General features: G+C 44.1%; 1 protein-coding gene across 1 annotated transcript in view; it reads right to left on the bottom strand.

The window, feature by feature from the left end:
- Positions 1–260: 260 nt before the first annotated feature.
- The window catches only part of mindy4b (MINDY family member 4B), a 90,946-nt gene continuing 72,489 nt past the window's right edge, over positions 261–18,717 (bottom strand). Inside the window, exons 8-13 of the mRNA XM_060834016.1 lie at positions 16,001–16,066; positions 14,754–14,824; positions 11,951–12,023; positions 10,812–10,988; positions 5,387–5,567; positions 261–504 (exon numbers count right to left, since the gene is read on the bottom strand). Coding sequence (XP_060689999.1) covers positions 362–504; positions 5,387–5,567; positions 10,812–10,988; positions 11,951–12,023; positions 14,754–14,824; positions 16,001–16,066 — 711 coding nt within the window. The 3' untranslated portion in view covers positions 261–361. The remainder of the gene's footprint in view (positions 505–5,386; positions 5,568–10,811; positions 10,989–11,950; positions 12,024–14,753; positions 14,825–16,000; positions 16,067–18,717) is intronic.

Consider the following 18,717-nt stretch of genomic DNA (forward strand, 5'->3'; position numbering starts at 1 on the left):
TCTGTCTAATCCCAGACATGTAATGACACACCTCTGGAGTAGGTGGCACATGAACCCAAGCCTCCTGACTTAGAGGCAAGGTCACTATCACCACACCATAAGAGCACCTAGAGAGAGCACTCTATTTATGCTTCAATAAGAACAGCTTGAGAGAACATGAATAACTTTGGAATTGCTCAAGTAACGATACAAAATATATGACTGAACACTGTCGAGACTCTGCCTGTGCAGTACCAAGGAACTAGGGGTAAATTGACAATAATAGACTTGTGCTGTTAGCCTTCAGTTTCCCAATACAATAGAGTTGGTCAGTCATCTATTATTGTTTAACAGTCTCCTGTGAATCCCTTGCTGGGATCTTTCAGAAAAAGGGTACAGTTCCATTCCAGTCAATAACAGCTCCTTCCCACTTGGTGCGAATGGTCATTTCTACCGAGGGGAACCTTTTCTCAGGATCTCCTTCCTCCTCATGCATCCCATCCTCCCAGTGATGAGAGTGAGTATCTACAAGAGAGGGTAACATTAACATTAGAGAATTCTGTCGACAGTGTGAGGCAAGGAGATCTGAGGGAAGCAAGGTCTAATTAGTGAAAGATGCAAGAATGTTTGAAGCAAATTGATGATGCTAGCCATTTAACAAGGTGATGTTGTCCATGGTTTTATTTTCAGGATGTTGTAAAAGACTCAGACTCTGAAAACTTCAAGTTGGATGGGTTTTAGGGCCAGTTTGATGATAGCTAACAGATAGTGTCTCAGGAAAAAGGCTTTCAAGTTCTTTAAAAAAAACTTGTTCAATGAAAGGGGAGTGGCCAGTTCTCCCAGCCCAGCTTTTCTCTGGTTTGGTTTGGTTTGGTTTTTGGCAGTCTATTCACTGAAAGCAGGCAGTTGTGATGTTGCTGGATCTAATGAAGCAGGTCCATGCTGATCCTCCTCTCTCTCTCTGACCTCTCTCCTGTAAGACCCCATGTTTGATTTTACCTTTTGTGCCAAGGGGTGTTTATGGGGATTGTTGCAAGTATTTGGAACAGCATCGTTAAGTTGTGATAGGTTGTTACTATGTATTTCGTTCTCTTTTGATTGTGTTTCATTTGGTAATCTTGTAAGTAAATTCTGTTCTGTTTAAAACTAAGTGGTTTGACAGGCTGCATCCCTCCCAGAATATCTGCATTACATATGCTTAAAGCAAATGGATATGTTAGGGGGTTTTCTGAAAATGTTTTGAGGGGGTCTGGCCTGGTCCATAACACAAACAGCTTACAGAAAGAAGTATAGAACTGATGTGACACAGGAGTAATGTAGCAGAGTGAAATGAAGTCCAGAAAACAATGAAATATTCTGGACAAATCAGTGAGGTGAAATTTCTCCAGCAGCTTCCTTCAGGGAAATCAATGGAGGATCCCACTCCAACCTGGAGAAATCATGTCTCACTCTCTATGTGTAACCTCTCATGCATTTTTATCTACACCCAGCCAATGTGCTGCAGTCATACAGGGCCTTGGTGAGGCCACACCTTGAGTACTGTGTGCAGTTTTGGTCTCCTAGTCTGAGGAAGGACATTCTCATTACTGAGGGAGTCCAGCAAAGGTTCACCAAACTGATTCCTGGGATGGCAGGACTGACATCAACTGGGCTTCTACTCACTGGAATTTAGAAGAATGAGAGGGGATCTCCAAGAAACATAGAAACTCCTGATGGGATTGGACAGGCTAGATGTGGGAGTAATGTTCCCAATGTTGGGGAAGTTCGGAACTAGGGGTCACAGTCTAAGAAAAAAGGGTAAACCATTCATGCCTGAGATGAGGAAGAATTCCTTCACTCAGAGAGTTGCGAACCTGTGGAATTCTCTCCAACATGAAGCTGTTGGGGCAGTTTCTTAGATATGTTCAAGGGGGAGCTAGACATGGCCCTTGTGGCTAAAGGGATCAAGGGGGGAGGATGGGAGTGGGACACTGAGATTGCATGATCAGCCATGATCATATTGAATGGTGGTGCAGGCTCGAAGGGCTGAATGGTCTATTCTGCACCTGTTTTCTATGCTTCTATGTCACGACAGGAGATAGGAAAAGAATGGAGGATTTTATCCCCAAGAATGTTTTAAGGTATTTTCTGAGCGTCCTCTCGCTTGGATTTCTTGTTACATGTCATTTCTGAATTAAGGTTACCTTAACATTCCGGTGGCCATCTGTTATGCTTTTAGCTATGATCATGTGAAATGTCACAAGCTAGACAGTGTGTGTGAATTTGCAAGCAACTTACACAATGCACCAACAATTAATGAGAAAGACACATTTAGATTGTGTCTTTAATGCCCTCAAGATGCCTTACAGCACATCACACCAAAAGCAGATGTTGTTGTAAGAAATCTGGGAGCCATTGTGCGCACAGTAGTCTACTCAAACAGCACAGATGATGCCCAGATCATCAGTTCTGGTGGTCCCATTTGAGGTATGGACATCAGGCAGGATCCCTTTTTAAAATGTGAGATCTTGTACATCCATTGGCAAGGCCAGATAGTGGCTTATTGGAAAGAGCATGCAATAGTCCTGCAGTGCTAAAGTGCCAGGAGAAAGTGAGAACTGCAGATGTGTTGGAGACAAGAGAAGTGGTCCTTGGTGGGTGGGCTGGAGTCTGATTGAGAAAGTGGGCCCGGAGGTGGAGGTGCCAGAAGAAATGTTTAAGATCGCGATATGTGTCGAACCCATTAATCCGGGAGTGTAGAGTGATGAAGGTGAGGCCTTTGCTGAGGACTAAACGTTCATCCTCAATGAGGGGAAGGTCGGGGGTTTTGAAGGTGAGAGAAGTAGACCTCAGTAGGTGGGCGGGAGGCTTGATTGGATGGGTGTCCAGGGATGTTCTCTGAAAAGATCCGCAAGTTGGCGTCCTGTATCCCCAATATAGAGGAGGCCACATCAGGTGCAATGGATATAGTAGATGACATTGATGGAGTTACAGGTAACTTCTGTCGGATGTGGAAAGATCCTTCGGGATTTTGGACGGAGATAAGAGGACAGGTTTGGGCGCAGGTTTTGCACTTTCTGTGGTGGCAGGGGAAGGTGCTAGCAGTGGGGTGTGGGCTGGTGGGGAGCCTGGACCTGACGAGGGAGTCACGGAAGGAATGGTCTCTCCAGAACACTGATAGGGGTGGGGTGAGAAATATATGTCTGATGGTGGGGTCTGTTTGTAGGTGGCGGAGGTGGCAAAGGATAATGCGATGTCTACAGAGGTTGGTGGGGTGGAAGGTGAGGACCAGGAGTTTTTTGTCCTTGTTGCATTGGGAGGGTTGGGGTTCAAGGGCAGTGGTGCAAAGAGTGGAGAGGATGCACTGGAGGGCATTGTCGACCACGTGGGAAGGGAAATTGCGATCTTTGAAGAAGGAGGTCATTTGATATTTTCTAAGGTGGAATTGGTCATCCTGGGAACATATGTGGTGGAGGTGGAGGAATTAGGAATAAGGGATGGCATTTTTACAGGAGGTAGGGTGGGAGGAGGTTAATCTAAATAACTGTGGAAGTCAGTGGGCCTGTAGTAGATGTCCGTGGTTAGTTGGTCGCTGGAGATGGAGAAGGAGAGATCCAGGAAGGGGAGGGAGGTGTCTATATGGTTCAGGTGAATTTGAGGTCAGGGTGAAAGGTGCTAGTGAAGTTGATGAACTGTTCAACCTCCTCATGGGAGTACGAGGTAGCACCGATACAGTCATTGATGTAATGGAGGAACAGGTGGGGGGGTGGTGGTGCTGGTGTAGCTGCAGATGATGGACTGTTCCAAGTACCCGACAAAGAGGCAGTCTTGGCTGGGTCCCATGCAGTTGCCCTTTGGTTTGTAGAAAGCGGGAGGACTGGAAGGAGAAGTTGTTAAGGGTGAGGACCAGTTCAGCCAGGCAGATGAGGGTGTCAGTGGAAGGCCTTCGTTGTGGCGGATGGGTGTGTCCAGGGATTGGATGTTAGTGTTGAAGATGAGGCATTGTGGGCCAGGAAACAAAAGTTTTGGTGGATGTGAAGGGCGTGGGTGGTGTCCTGAACGTAAGTGGGGAGTTCTTGGACTAAGGGAGACAGGATGGTGCCAAGGTATGCAGAGATGAGTTCAGTAAGACAATGGATCGACCGGGGAAGTCAGGTTTGTGAATCTTCGGTAGGAGGTAGAAACGGGCAGCGGGAGGTTCATGGACAGTGAGGTTGAAGGCTGTGGATGGGGGATCCCTAGAGGTGATGAGGTTGTGGATGGTCTGGGAGATGATGGTTTGGTGATGGGAGGTGAGAATGTGGTTGAGAGGGCAGTAGTGTCTGCAAGTTGGTGCCTGGTTTCAGCGGTGTACAGGTTGGTGTGCCAAACTACCACAGTGCCCCCCTCCTTGTCTGCGGGTTTGATGGTGAGGTTGGGGTTGGAGCGGAGAGAATGGAGGGCTGTGCGTTGTAAGGGCAGGAGGTTGGGGTGCGGGAGGGGGTTGGACAGGTTGAGGTGGTCAATGTCACAGCGGCAGTTAGAAATAAAGAGATTAAGGGTGGATAACAGGCACCAACCAACCCCACTGCCCTGTGGTTGAACACTTCAACTCCCCTCCCACTTCTCCAAGGTGGCGGGGGTGGCAGAGGATAATGCGATGTCTACAGAGGCTGGTGGGGGGCAGGTCCTGAGCCTTCCCCGTCGCCAAACCCTTACCACCCGACACCTGGAGGAAAAACACCTCATTTTCCACCTTAGGACCCTGCAACCACACGGGATTAATGTGGATTGCACCAGTTTCTTCACTTCCCTTCCCCCCACCGTATCCCAGTCTCAAGCCTCCAACTCGGTACCGCCCTCTTGAACTGTCCATCACCTTCCCATCCATTCACCTCTCCAACCTATCACTTTCCACCCCCCCCCCTTTATCTACCTATCACATTCTCAGCTACCTTCCCCAGCCCCATCCCACTCCCATTTATCTCTCAACACCCCCAGTCCACAAGCCTCATTCCTGATGAAGGGCTTATGCCCAAAACGTCGGTTCCCCCTGCTCCTCGGATGCTGCCTGACCTGCTGTGCTTTTCTAGCACCCCACTTTCTGGGCTAAAGTGTCAGCCTAGATCTTATTTTTTTTAAAAATTCATGGGATGTGGGCATCGCTGGTGGGCCAGCATTTATTGCCCATCCCTCATTGCCCTTGAGAATGTCATGGTGAGCTGCCTCCTTGAACTGCTGCAGTCTGTGTGCTGTTGGTAGACCCACAATCCCCTTAGGGAGAGAATTCCAGGATTTTGATCCAGTTACAGTGAAGGAACGGTTACATATTTCCCAGTCAGGATGTGCGTGAAGTTACATGAGTCAGAGGTGAGCTCACAATTGTCTAATGTAGACTGCTAGCATGGATTCAAATGATCATTTGTATATTCGATTTGAAAATGTGTACCAATTGTTAGAGTGACGGTCTTTGTCTGCGATGGCTGGCCACTGTAAAAATACAGATCGAAGAGATGTTCCATCCTCCAGTCAGACAAGAGGAGCCGATTGGTGTTGAACAGCACACTGAAAGTGTCATTGATGTTGCACAGCCATATCGGGAGCTTGGGAGTTTTCAACATGCTTCCAACCTGCCAAATAAACCACAATCAGTTGCAGAAACCACTCTAAACATTAATCCACTGTGTTACAGATTAAAGGATGAGTTTTCTTTGTTGGTTTAACTTTGACTGCATTCCCTGACCTTTGAAGAACTGCCACAGATAGGATGGATAATTTCTTGCCCTGTATGCTCCAATGAGCTATCAAACTACAATTTGCTTTGCCTGCGTCAGAATACCATGTGACCTGGAAGTAGCATATGCTCTTCTCCAATTATTCCTGGTTATGTTCAGGTTTCCTGTAACACTGGGAAAGAATGAATCACTATTGAGAAACTAGATAGGCCAGGACTTCTTTCCCTGGATCACAGGAGCCCGAGGGGTGACCTTATAGAGGTTTATAAAATCATGAGGGGCATGGATAGGGTGAATAGACAAGGTCTTTTTCCCTAGGGTAGGGGAGTCCAAAACTAGAGGGCATAGGTTGAAGGTGAGAGGGGAAAGATTTAAAAGAGACCAGAGGGGCAACCTTTTCACAGAGAGTGTGATTCATTTGTGAGATGAACTTCCAGAGGAAGTGGTAGATACAGGTACAGTAGTAATATTTAAAAGATATTTGGACAGGTAAGTGAACAGGATAGGATATAGTTGGCATGGATGGGTTTGTTCAAAAGGTCTGTATGAAACAGGTAAATTGAATCATACAGCATGGAAATAGACCTTTTGAACAAACCCATCCATGCTGACTATATGCTATCCTGTTCACTTATCTGTCCAAATATCTTTTAAATATTATAACTGTACCTGTATCTACCACTTCCTCTGTGCACATTCTCGCTATGTCTGCGTGGGTTTCCTCCCACAGTCCAAAGATGTTCAGATCAGGTGATTTGGCCATGCATTAGTCAGAGGGAAATGGGTCTGAGTGGGTTACTCTTCGGACGGTCAGTGTGGACTGGTTGGGCCAAAGGGCCTGTTTCCACACTGTAGAGAATCTAATCTAATTCTGCTAAATCTCCCCTTAAGTTTAAAGTGAATAGTGACAATGTCCCTGGTTTATTCATCTGGGGAGAAAAAATAATTTTCATTCGGGGGTTAGTGGGGTACATGGTTAGAATTTTTAAACAGTTGTATAAGATTACGACTTGGAGGTACACAGAGATGACAGAACTGTGCAGCAGATTTTATTCACAATGTCTTGAGATGTTGAGTCCATGTTCTAGCTCCGGTTTCTAGCTATCTCTACAGTTTATTACCTTTTCCTCGCCCACATCCAGCCTTTACCGTGCAGGCACAGTGAGCAACAATTGTAAGCAAATTTGTATAATCACACTCGGAACAATTGTAGCAACACAAACAAATCAAGGCGAATACCTTCAGATCTGGTATAGACATGTCATATGCTTTACAGTTCAAATGCATTATAAAATCTCACTGCATTCATTTGACAGTTCGACAAATTGAGTTCTCAATGTGGAAGCTTCCAAAAAAGGCTCCTGATAATTTGGTAACTTTGTGAGATTGCACATTTCCATGGTTACTCCTGGTTGTGATCAATTACAGATACCAAGAAAATTAGCAGTCTCCTTTCCCACTGATTATCATAAAAGTCACGCAGTGCAACACAGAAACATTAGACTTGGCTCAACTGATCCATGCCCATTTTATTTATCACACTGTTAAAAGTTTTTAGATGGGATTGGGCATCATTGGCAAGACCTTCATTCATTGTCTACCTAGACCAATGGGTAGTTAAGAGTCAGCCATATTTCTGTGGGTCTGGAGTTGGATTAGGTCAGTCCAGGTAAGGATAGCAAATTCTCTTATATAGAAGACGGACACTCCTCAAAGCATGAAAGTTCATTAGTGGACCAACGTTTTTAAAAATTCACTCATGGGGCAAGGGCTTTGCTGGCTAGGTAGCATTTATTACCCAGAGAGCATGTAAGAGACAACAATTTTGCTGTGGGTCTGGAGTCACATGTAGGCCAGACCTGGTAAGGATGGCAGTTTCCTTCCCTAAAGGGGATTAGTGAACCAAATGGGTTCTTCCAATAACTGACTATGGATTTATGGTCATGGACTCATAATTCCAGATTTTTAAAAAAATTGAATTCAAATTTCACCATCAGCTGTGGCAGGATTCAAACCTGGGTCTCCAGAACATTCTCTAGGTCTCTAGATTAATAATTCAGCAAAAATACCACCACGCCATTGCCTCCCTAAACTTGAATGGCAAACAACGCATGGTTGCCATTAAACCAACTTGTTTGAAATTCCAGATTGCATTTAATTCAAATGTCCCTATTTTCCATGGTGAGGCTTGAATCCCCATGAGTGAAACATTAACCTGGGTCTCTAGAATACCATTCCACTGAGATAGCTATCACATCAAATGAGAGGCTTATGATAATGCTCGACACAGTGTTGCTACAAGGCTTTGACCTTTCCCTGATCAGAAATGTCAACAGCGTAGTTTCTCTGTTTATAGCCCTGTATTGAAAGAATTGCATTAAGGAATTATCAGAGCTATCAGAGCACAGTTTATATAGCTGTGTAGGAATAGTTTGTGATTGTGACCTTTGATAAACTGTGTGCACAGTGTCCAAACAGCTCTGTAACATAAATATGCCATTAACTACATCCAAGAGTCTCCAGTCACACTGGGACTGACCCACAAAGCAATGTTGTGCATCACTAAGTACATATCTTTAAAACCTCATTGCTTAATTCTTTAAGAAACTGTTGGTGCCTGAAATGCAATATCATCAACAGAACTGGTCTGGTTATTTATGTGCAATGGTTTCAAAAATAATTACAGGGCCCAACAAATCATGATCTAAAGGGTTCCTCAAAGAGTATCTAAAGGAAATGTGGGAGGAATGCTTTGATTAAGCAGATGGTTAGAAGGTGGAACTTGCTATCTCAGGACTAGTTTTGGTGAAAGGTACTGATGCTCTGAAGGAGAGGCAGGATGGCTAGATGAGGGAGAAAGGAATGAGGCAAAAATCCTGGAACTCTTCTCCCTACCAGCCCCAAAGCCCCAGAGATGGCAGCAGATCATGACATTGCATCTTCAATACTTTCTCAAGATAAAGTATTGATTGATTTATTGTTGTTTTCTCATGAACCGTGAGACAGTGAAAAGTGTAGTTTTGCGTGCCTTTCAGGCAGATCCTACCATACAAAATGCATCAGGATAGCAGAACAGAGTGCAGAATACAGTATTACAGCCACAGAGAATGTGCAGAGAGAGCGAGAGAGAGAGAGATGAGAATTAATGTTTGAGATGTTCATTCAAAAAGTCTGGTCACAGCAAGGGAACAAACTGTTCTTGGATCTATTCATACACGTATTCAAACTTTTATATCATCTGCCCAATGGAACAGGTGGTAGAGAGTATAACCGGGGTGGGAGGCATCTTTGATTATGTTTGTTGCTTTCCTGAGGCAGTGGAAAGTACAGATGGAGTCAATTATTGGAAGGCTGGTTTGTGTGATGGACTGGTAGGATGCTTTCTATAGTTCATCTATAAAAATTGTTAAGAGTCCTTGTGTACATGCTGACTTTCCTTAGCCTCCTGAGGACGTAGAGATATTGTTGTGCTTTCTTGACCATTACGTAAGCGAAGGTGATCATCACTCACAGAAACTTGTTATTCTTGACCATCTCCAGATCAGCTCCATTGATGAAGACAGGGGTGTGCCCTCCATTCTGTTTCCTGAAGTCAATGACCAGCTCAATTCAGGACAGGCAGCAAGTGCTGGTCAAGTCAGTGATACTGACCATCCAGTGAGAGAATAAAATTTGCAGCTGGGTTTGATGAAGTACAATGGAGGAGAGTGTGACGCTTAAAGGCCAGCTCTGTCTGAGTGGCCTATTTCTGTGTTCCTTTATGAAACTTAGAAAAAGTGAAGTGAAAGAAGATTTCTTTTCTGGTAGTGCAGACTAACAGGTTGTGTCTCAACAGTAACCATGGTAACATCCAATCTTACAAAACCTCATGGACTATATACAGCCACGACTTGGGCATCATTTCAGCCTTCATTGCCCATCCCTAATTGTCCCAATTGAGAGAGTGGTGATGAGCTGCCCTCTTGAAATAGTGCAGGTTATACATGCAACAAAACAGCTTGGACCCTTTCTTAAAGAAAAACAGACTTTGCCGGAGAAACTCAGCAGGTCTGGCAGATCTGTGGAGTTAACGTTCTGAGTTTAGTGACCTTTCTTCAGAATGAGGTCTGTTAACTCTGCTTCTCTCTCCACAGATGCTACCAGACCTGCCGAGCATTTGGTCATTCCCCTCTCTCTGCCCCAGGCCTCTTAGCCCATCCAGATACAAAAGCTTAAACACATTTAGATTAGATTCCTTACAGTATGGAAACAGGCCCTTCAGCCCAACAAGTCCATACCGACCCTCCGAAGAGTAACCCACCCAGACTGATTCCCCTACATTTACCCTTGACTAATGCACCTAACACTATGGGGAATTGAGCATGGCCAATTCACCTGACCTGCAGATCTTTGGATTGTGAGAGGAAACCGGAGGAAACCCACACAGACATGGGAGAACATGCAAACTCCACACACACAGTCACCCAAGGCAGGAATCAAACCTGGGTCGCTCGTGCTGGGAGGCTGCAGTGCTAACCACTGAACCACCGTGCCACCCAGCTGATTCAAGAACAGCTTCATCCCCACTTTTATCAAACTTCTTAATGGACCTCTCAGATTTTAAATTTAATGTTGATTTCACTCTTTATGCACCTTCTCTGGAGCTATAATATTGTATTCTTCCCTCTTTTTCTATTACCCTAATGCACTTCGTATGGTATGGTCTGCCTGTCCTGCACGCAAACAGAACTTATCATTGTACCTAGGTAAATGTGACAATAATAAAGCAAAGGGACTCTTGTGCTCATCTTTTGTCCCGACACTAGTTGTAGTTCCAGCAGTGGTCAGTGCCCGTGGTGGTGCTCTTGAGCTAGAGGGCTGTTGACAAATGGATTGATCCACAGCTTTCCCAGGGAGGGCATCCTTGCCTAGTAGATGTAGAAAGCATACCTCCAGCCAATTAAACGGCCATGGGGAAGACATCGGGAGCTGGAAAGCATTCGCTAACAACCTTTTATGTGGGGTAGCGGCTATTTCACTCCTGTTCAATCTTGTTGGCTTTCATGGAAATAACCAGCTTGGTGATTTTGGACAAATTTGACACAGTCCCACCTTTATAGCCTCAGAAAAATATGAAGAAAAAACAACACAGTAAGGTACCTGTGGGAGCCTCTCATGTTCTAGCTCATGCCTGTTCCAGTAGAGATACCCCACATCACTTCGGGCAAGGACTCCATGCTTTGGTTCTTTAAGCAGGACACCTTGGTTATCATATTGAATGTCTCCGTTGAAAACATTTGGACTAGCTCTCCCAGTGAGCATTAGGTTTATAAGGGCCTAAAAGGATGATACAAAACAGAGATACAACAGCATGTAAAGATTTTTAAAATGATGGTTTCTTTTTGAAGGTGATGGGTAGAATTGGATAGTATTGTAAGTTACACACTACCATTTTATTTCCAGGACTCCAACCAGACTGAGGAGGTGAGGCATCCTATACATATAGATCTTGAACTAAAGGAATCAAAGGGCATAGGGGAGAAAGCAGGAACAGGGTATTAAGTTGGATGATCAGCCATGATCATATTGAATGGCAGAGCAGGCTCGATGGGCTGAGTGGCCTGCTCCAGCTCCAATTTTCTGTGTTTCTAACCTAGAAAATTACTGTAGGTAAGCTTTTTAGCTGTTTATAACATTACCACATGTCACAAGAGTGTTATCATTTGACTCCAACTTAAGGAAGTTTTAGGACTGGCAAAAATGAAGATTTTATGGAATGCCTGAAAGAAGAAAAGGAGATCGAGAAGTGGTGAGTTTCGCAGAATGACAGAAATGTTCTGGTGCTGAAGGAGGCCATTCGGCCCATCAGATCTACATTAGTTCTGTTACCTGGTGCCCAATCCCCTGCCCTTTCTCTGTATCCTTGCATGGTATTTCTATCCAAGTAACCATCTAATGTCCTCTTGAACACCTCTGGGAAGGAATTCCATAACCTGTAGCTTAAGCAGCCGAGAGAACGGCCAATGGTGCAAATCAAGCATGTGCAAAAGGTCAGGACTGGAGAATTGCAGAGCTCTCAGGGCTTTGTAAGGTTGGTGGAGTTTACAGAGGCTGGGAAAAGTGAGAATGTACAGTGATTTGAGCACAAGGATTAGGAATTCAAAACTGAAGTGTTGCTAGACCATGAGCTAATCAGGTAAACGAGAACAGGTTTAAACAGGACACCGTACAAGTTATGATGTGGACCCCACCAGATTTTTATTTTTAAGAAACATATAGTTTAAAATATTAATTCTTACTTGTGTGCAGATGAAATTTCCCAGACTCAGCTGCAAGAGGTGAGAGGTTGTATTGTCCATATCAGTATAGAGCCTGCAAAAAGGACAATATATCAGAAATCAAACAACTCATCTCAGCACAAATCAACACAATCCAACAACACAACACAACACAACTCAACATAACCTAACCGAAACCAACACAATCTAACCCAACTCAATACAACTCAACTCAACCCAATCCAACACAACCTAACACAACCCAATCCAATACAACTCACACCAGCGCAACCCAAACCAACACAACTCAAACCCAGTCCATCACAGCACAACTCAACTCAACCCCAACCCAATCCAACCCAACCCAACACAATTCACCCCAACGCAAGCCAAACCAACACAAACCAATACAACTTGACCTCAATCTAAGACAATACCACTCAACTCAATCCAACCCAACACCCTCCACATTCAGCAGTTTCATAAATTGTTTACACTTCTGGGAAATTGATTGAAATGGATGAAAGGAGAGGTTGTGAATAGAACCAGGAAACAGTTACTGTTGTTATAAGCTGTACCATTATTCATCACTTTATAAATCTGATGAGGGAATGGAGACTTGCTGCACCTTATGGGAAGAAAGGGTTAAAGAAAGATGCAAAAACATTGTGTGACTTAAATGTAAACATTTCCTTTTCCACTGTTTCTAATGCCTCCCAATGAAAGCATAATGCCATAACATTTGGCCTTTGGTTTATTAGACTGTAAGACCATAAGAAGTAAAAGCAGGAACAGGTTATGTAGTCTTTCAAACCAGTTCCATCATTTTATAGAATCATGACTGATTCAACATTCCTCACATCCACTTTCCTATATTTTCCTTGTAACCCTTGAATCCCTGACTGATGAGGAATCTTTCTATCTCAGCCTTAAATACACACGAGGACTCTGCCCCCACAGCTCTCTATGGCAAGGAGTTCCAAAGACTCACAACTCTCAGAGAGAAGAAATTCCTCCTCATCGCAGGCTTACACTGGTGTCCCTTTATTCAGAGACTATGCCTTCTGGTCCTAGACTCTCCCATGAGGAGAAATATTCTCTCAGCATTTACTTTGTCATGTCCCTTAAGAATCCTGAACAGAAAACAAAGAACTACAGATACTGGAAATCAGAAACAAAAATAGAAATTGCTGGGAAAACTCAGCTTGGCAGTATCTGTGGAGAGAAACCAGAGTTGATGTTTCGGGTCAAGTGACTCTTCTTCAGAATGTTCTGGAAAAGGGTCACAGGACCCGAGATATTAACTGGGCTTTCTCTCCAAAGATGCTGCCAACCCGACTGAGTTTTCCTTTAAAAATCCTACATGGTTCAACAAGCACACTGCTCATTCTTCTAAACTCCAGTGACTAGAGTTCAAAACCATTTAACCTTTGTTCATAAGACAGTCCCTCCATACCAAGGATCATCCTGGTGACCCTTCTCTGAACTGCCTCTAATAAAATATCTTTGATTAAATAAGGGGACCAAAACTGTTCAAGGTACTCCAAATGTGAATCCTGTCCTAAAGCTCTGTGGCATGGTACTTCCATACACTATTGTGCTGAACTATACGATAAACATCACCTTACACATTTAACATGGATAGGACATTCTCTTCTCTTGATCAGTTCCTCTGAACCAAGGATGACTTTCTTCCACTTGCAAACTGTGGAATTTGGAGTGAATCCACATGTCCTGCCATTGGGTTAGGGTTAAGGTTGGTGTTGGGGTTGGGTTTAGGTTAGGGTCAGGGTTAGGGAGATGATATTTGAAAAGGTACGTTAGGGTCAGGGTCAGGGTCAGGGTTAGTGGTAGGGTTAGAGTTAGGATTGTGATTAGGATTAGGGACAGCATTGGGATTTGGGTTAGGGTTAAGTTTAGGGTTGGGATTAGGGTTAGTCTTAGGGAGATGCTTTTTGAAAAGGTGGATTAGGGTTGGGGTCAGGGTTACCGTTAGTGCTAGGGTTAAGAGTTAGGATTGGGATCAGTGTTAAGGTTAGGATTGGGATTAAGGTTAGGGCTAGAGTTAGGATTAAGATCAGGGTTAGGGTTAGGGGTGGGATTAGTGTTAGGGTTCAGACTGGAATGGGGTTAGGGTTAGGATTGGGATTAAGATTAGGGTTGGGATTATAGTATGGGTTAGAGTTAGGATTGGGTGTAGGGATAGGATTAGGGTTGGGATTAGGGTTAGGGTTAGGATTGGGATTAGGGTCAGGGTTGCTGCTGGGTAGGTTCTATTTGAAAAGGTTAGGTTTTGGATTAGGGGTGTGGCTGGGGTTTGTGTTGTGGAGGTGATGTTTGAAAAGGGTTAGGGTTAGGGTTAAGGTTGGGATTATGGTTATGGTGGGTTAGGTTTGGGGTTGGGGTTAGGGTTAGGGTTAAGGTTGGGGTTTTGGTTGGGGAGGAGATATTTGAAAAAAGCTAGGGCTAGGGTTAGGGTTATGGTTTTGGTTATTGTTGGGGTTAGGGTTAGGATTATGGTTGGGGTTTTGGTTATAGTTGGGGTTTGGTTTGGGGAGGTGATATTTGAAAAGGTGGGTGAATTGAAAGGTTGAGTTTCCTTCTATTATTGAGCTTGGCTCCCAACTGGGCCTGTTGGAGATGCTCGAAATTAAGTTTGCACTGAACGTCCAGTTTTCTCTTCTGTCCATGAATATTTCTTGTCCTGAACGATAATCTGTGCAGCCTTGATAAATTAAACACTGCAACGCCTTGTGTAGAGACCCTGCAGTACTTTTGAAAGATTTGGATCCCACATTACTTTCAAACTCTTGAACTCTCTTACCTTTCCAGAGTCCTTGACAAGAGTAAACTGTAGATGAACAGAATGACTGCATGACTTCCTTCACCTGTAAACTAATCAGACAGGAAATTAGAGTAAAAAAATCGCAACACTTTCATACCTGCAGGTACCGTTCTTGTATTTGTGTTGGATCAGTCTATGTGCTAACGAATTCTTTGATCTGTTGGTTTGGAATTCTTCATTTCTGACACTTTACCAAAAGCTTTAAGTTAATTAGTGAATTTATGTCTCCACTGAAATTGCAAGTAGAGAAGGACAATATTGAACTTTAAGGACCCTTCGGTCTAACCTTCAGTCAAATTAAAGATTCACCCTTGAGCCTGAACCTAACCCATGGGATTCAGTCCATGCCAAACATAATCCCAGACTAAACCAGTTCCACCTGCCTGCTCCCGGCACATATCCCTGCAATGTGATGCAAACTTTGAAGAATTATGTACCAATGTACCTGAATTCTTAGGACAAGAAGGCGAGGATTTTCGGTATCAGGATGAGGACACAAGTAACACTCTCAAAAAAGAATGCCCTTAGCTGGTGAGTCTAGGACCAGGGTGGCACAGTCTCAGAATGAGGGGCAAGTCATCTGAGACTGAGATGAGGAGGACTTTCTTCACTAGAGGGGAACAAATCTTTGGAATTGTTGACTCCAGAGGTCTCTGAAAGTTCAGTCATGAACTTTCTGTCTCCAACTCAGAAATTCCAAGATACTGAGGACATTATGGGACATCAGGATAGTGAGGATGCAAAGTGGGGAGGTAGATGATCAGCCATAATCTCTCTGAATGGCAGAGGAGACTTGATTGGCTGAATGGTCTTCTCCTGCTCCTATTTCCTACGCTGTAATGATTAGCAGTCACCATAGTTTCACTCTTTCATTTGAGTGAGAGAGTCAACTGGAAGCAGTATAACCTGAGGAACACCATACCTCTGAAAAGGGGACAAGGTTGAGAAGATGGAGTCTTCATAGTAACTTCAGCTAGTACAGGAATTGAACCTGCACTGTTAGGCATTAGTAACCAGTCCAGCCAACTGCGCTAACCAATTTCCCAGCAAGCTATTGATTAAACTCATATGAAACACCCTGAAGTGTTTTGTGATGTTAAATGTACTACATAACTAGGTGTTGTAAGCATGCAATGGTCATCATACTTCAAAGGTTTTGATCTTGCATTAACCTAAGGCAATAAGCTGCAATATACTTTCATTTGCTAACACAGGGAAGTACTTACACAGCGTATATGTTCAGCAATAAAATTTTGCAGCTTTTCCCTGTCAGTGAACTGGAAGAGCTGGAGCTAAGAAAAAAATGAGATAAATGTGAGGCAGCAGCAAAGGCACTCCAAGCAGATCTGAATGAATGTTGGATTTCCTAGCTGGGATAATTTTATCATTCATTCACGGGATGCGAGTCAGCATTTATTGTCCATTCCCAATTGCCCTTAAGAGGGCGGTGGTGAGCTGCCTCCTTGAACTGCTGCAAGTCATTTGGTGTAGCCACGCCCACAACGCCAACAGGCAGTAGGTTTCAGGATATTAACCCAGTGACAGTGAAGAAACAGTAATCTATGTCTTTGACGTATTCTTGTAGCCACTGACTCAGTTTCTCGTCAAGGGCAATTACTGCTCCTGGGGGATTTGGGAATAAAGCGATGACCTTGATTGCTTGTGGGCAATATTTAGGTTTTCTCTTGCTGGATATGTCTCTTAATGTCTGGCATTGGTGTAGCATGAATGTTAATTGTCACTTTTCAGCCTTAGCCCAAATATTGTCCAGGTATTGGAATGAACTACTTCAGAATTTGAGTCATCGTGAATGGTGCTGAGCACTTTGCAATTATCGGCAAACATATCTAATTCTGACTTTATGATGGAGGATATTAGTCATCGAAGCAGCTGAAAATGTTTAGGCCTAGGATACTATATCCTGAGGAACTCCTCCAGAGATCTTCTGGAGCTAAGATGGCTGACTTTCAATGATCATAACTGGAGTGTTTGCCCCTGAGACCCATTGATTCCAGTTTTGCTAGGGCTCCTTGATGCCACACTCGGTCGTACACAGCCTTGATGTTAAGGGCTGACACTCTCACCTCACCTCTGGATTTTCAGCTCTGTTGTCCATGTTTGAACCAAGGCTGTAATGAGGTCAGGAACTGAGTGGCCCTGATGAAACCCAAACTGGGAGTCACTGAGCAGGTTATTGCTGAGCAGGTGCTACTTGTTAGCGCTGTTGATGACACCTTCCATCACTTTGCTGATGATCGAGAGTAGACTGATGGTAATTGGCTGGGGTGGATTTGTCCTGATTTTTGTTTATGGGACGTACCTGGGTGATTTTCCACATTGTTAGGTTAATGCCAGTGGTGTAACTGTACTGGAATAGCTTGGCGAAGGGAGCACAAGTCTTCAGTGTTATTGCCAGAATGCTCTCAAGGACCACAGTCTTTGCTGCATCTCGTGCATCTTGATATCACATGGAGTCAAATCGAATTGGCTGAAAACTGGTCTCTATGATGCTGGCATCCTCTGGAGATGGATCATCCAATTGGTACTTCTGGCCGAAGATTGTTATGAATGCTTCAGCCTTATCTTTTGCACTGATATGCTGGGCTCTTCCATCATTGAGGATGGGTGTGTTTGTGGAGCCTCCTTCCCCAGTGAGTTGTTTAATTGTCCACCACCACTCACCTCTGGATGTGGCAGGACTGCAGAGCTTAAATCTGATCCGTCGATTGCAGAATTACTTAGCTCTGTCTATCATGTCTGAAGAAGTGTCACCCTGGATTTGAAACATTATCTCTGTTTCTCTTTCCAGAGATACTGCCAGACCTGTTGAGTTTCTCCAGCATTCTCAGTGTTTGTTCCTGTCTATCACTTAATGTTGTTTAGCATGCAATTAGTCCTGTGTTGTATGTTCACCAGGTTGACATCTTATCTTTGAGTCTGCCTAGTGCTGCTCCTGGCGTACCCTCCTGCACTTTCCATTGTACTAAGATTGATACACTAGCTTGATTGTCATGGTGGACCCAGGGATATCCTGGGGCAAGTGGTTGCACGTTGTGTTTGAGTGCAGTTTGCTGCACAGCTCAACATAGACATCCAGCCTCGAGTTGCTAGATGTGTTTGAAGTACAGTGATAGTGACATGACAAGATGTGTTGCAAATATGAAAACGGAACTTTATCTCCATAAGGACTGTGCATTGATCACTCTTATCAATATTGTCATGGATAGATGGTTCTGCAGCATTCAGATTTGTGAAGGTGAGATCATGTTTCCCTCTTGCCTCCTTTACCCCTAGCCACAGATCTAGTCGACCAGCTATGTCCTTCAGGTATTGACCAGCTTCATTGACCTGTCTTGACTGCTGATCCTTTCTCAGTGATGGACATTGAAGTCCCTTATTGACGTTTTCAGAACTTCCCACAAAGGCTCACTCATTGTCCTGGCAACTTGATTGAGAACCCTGGCGAAATGGAGTTAGCATTACCATTGGATCTATAATCTATGAACTCGGTTGTAGATGTTTTCCTGGTTTTATGATATTAATTGTTCTCTTAATCAGCCTGAGCATCAAACTTTCCCAAGAACAATATCTCACTCTGTTGTATATTCAAAGGCACAACCCAGGAGCTTTCCCTTGTGATTACGTCTACTTTTAGCTTTTGACTTTGAACACAGTGGCTCAGTGGTTAGCACTGCTGTCTCACAGTAGCAGGGACCCAGATTCAATTCCAGCCTCAGGCCACTGTCTGTTTGGAGTTTCCACATTCTCTCTGTATCTGCGTAGTGCTCCAGTTTCCTCCCACAGTCCAAAGATATGCAGGTTGGGTGAATTGGCCATGCTAGATTGCCCTTAGTGTTCAGGGATGTGTAGATTAGGAGCATTAGTCAGGGGTAAATGTAGAGTAATAGGGTAGGGGAATGGATTGCTCTTCAGAGCGTTGGTG

The sequence above is a fragment of the Hemiscyllium ocellatum genome, chromosome 13 (assembly GCF_020745735.1).
Source record: "Hemiscyllium ocellatum isolate sHemOce1 chromosome 13, sHemOce1.pat.X.cur, whole genome shotgun sequence".
Lineage (NCBI taxonomy): Eukaryota > Metazoa > Chordata > Chondrichthyes > Orectolobiformes > Hemiscylliidae > Hemiscyllium > Hemiscyllium ocellatum.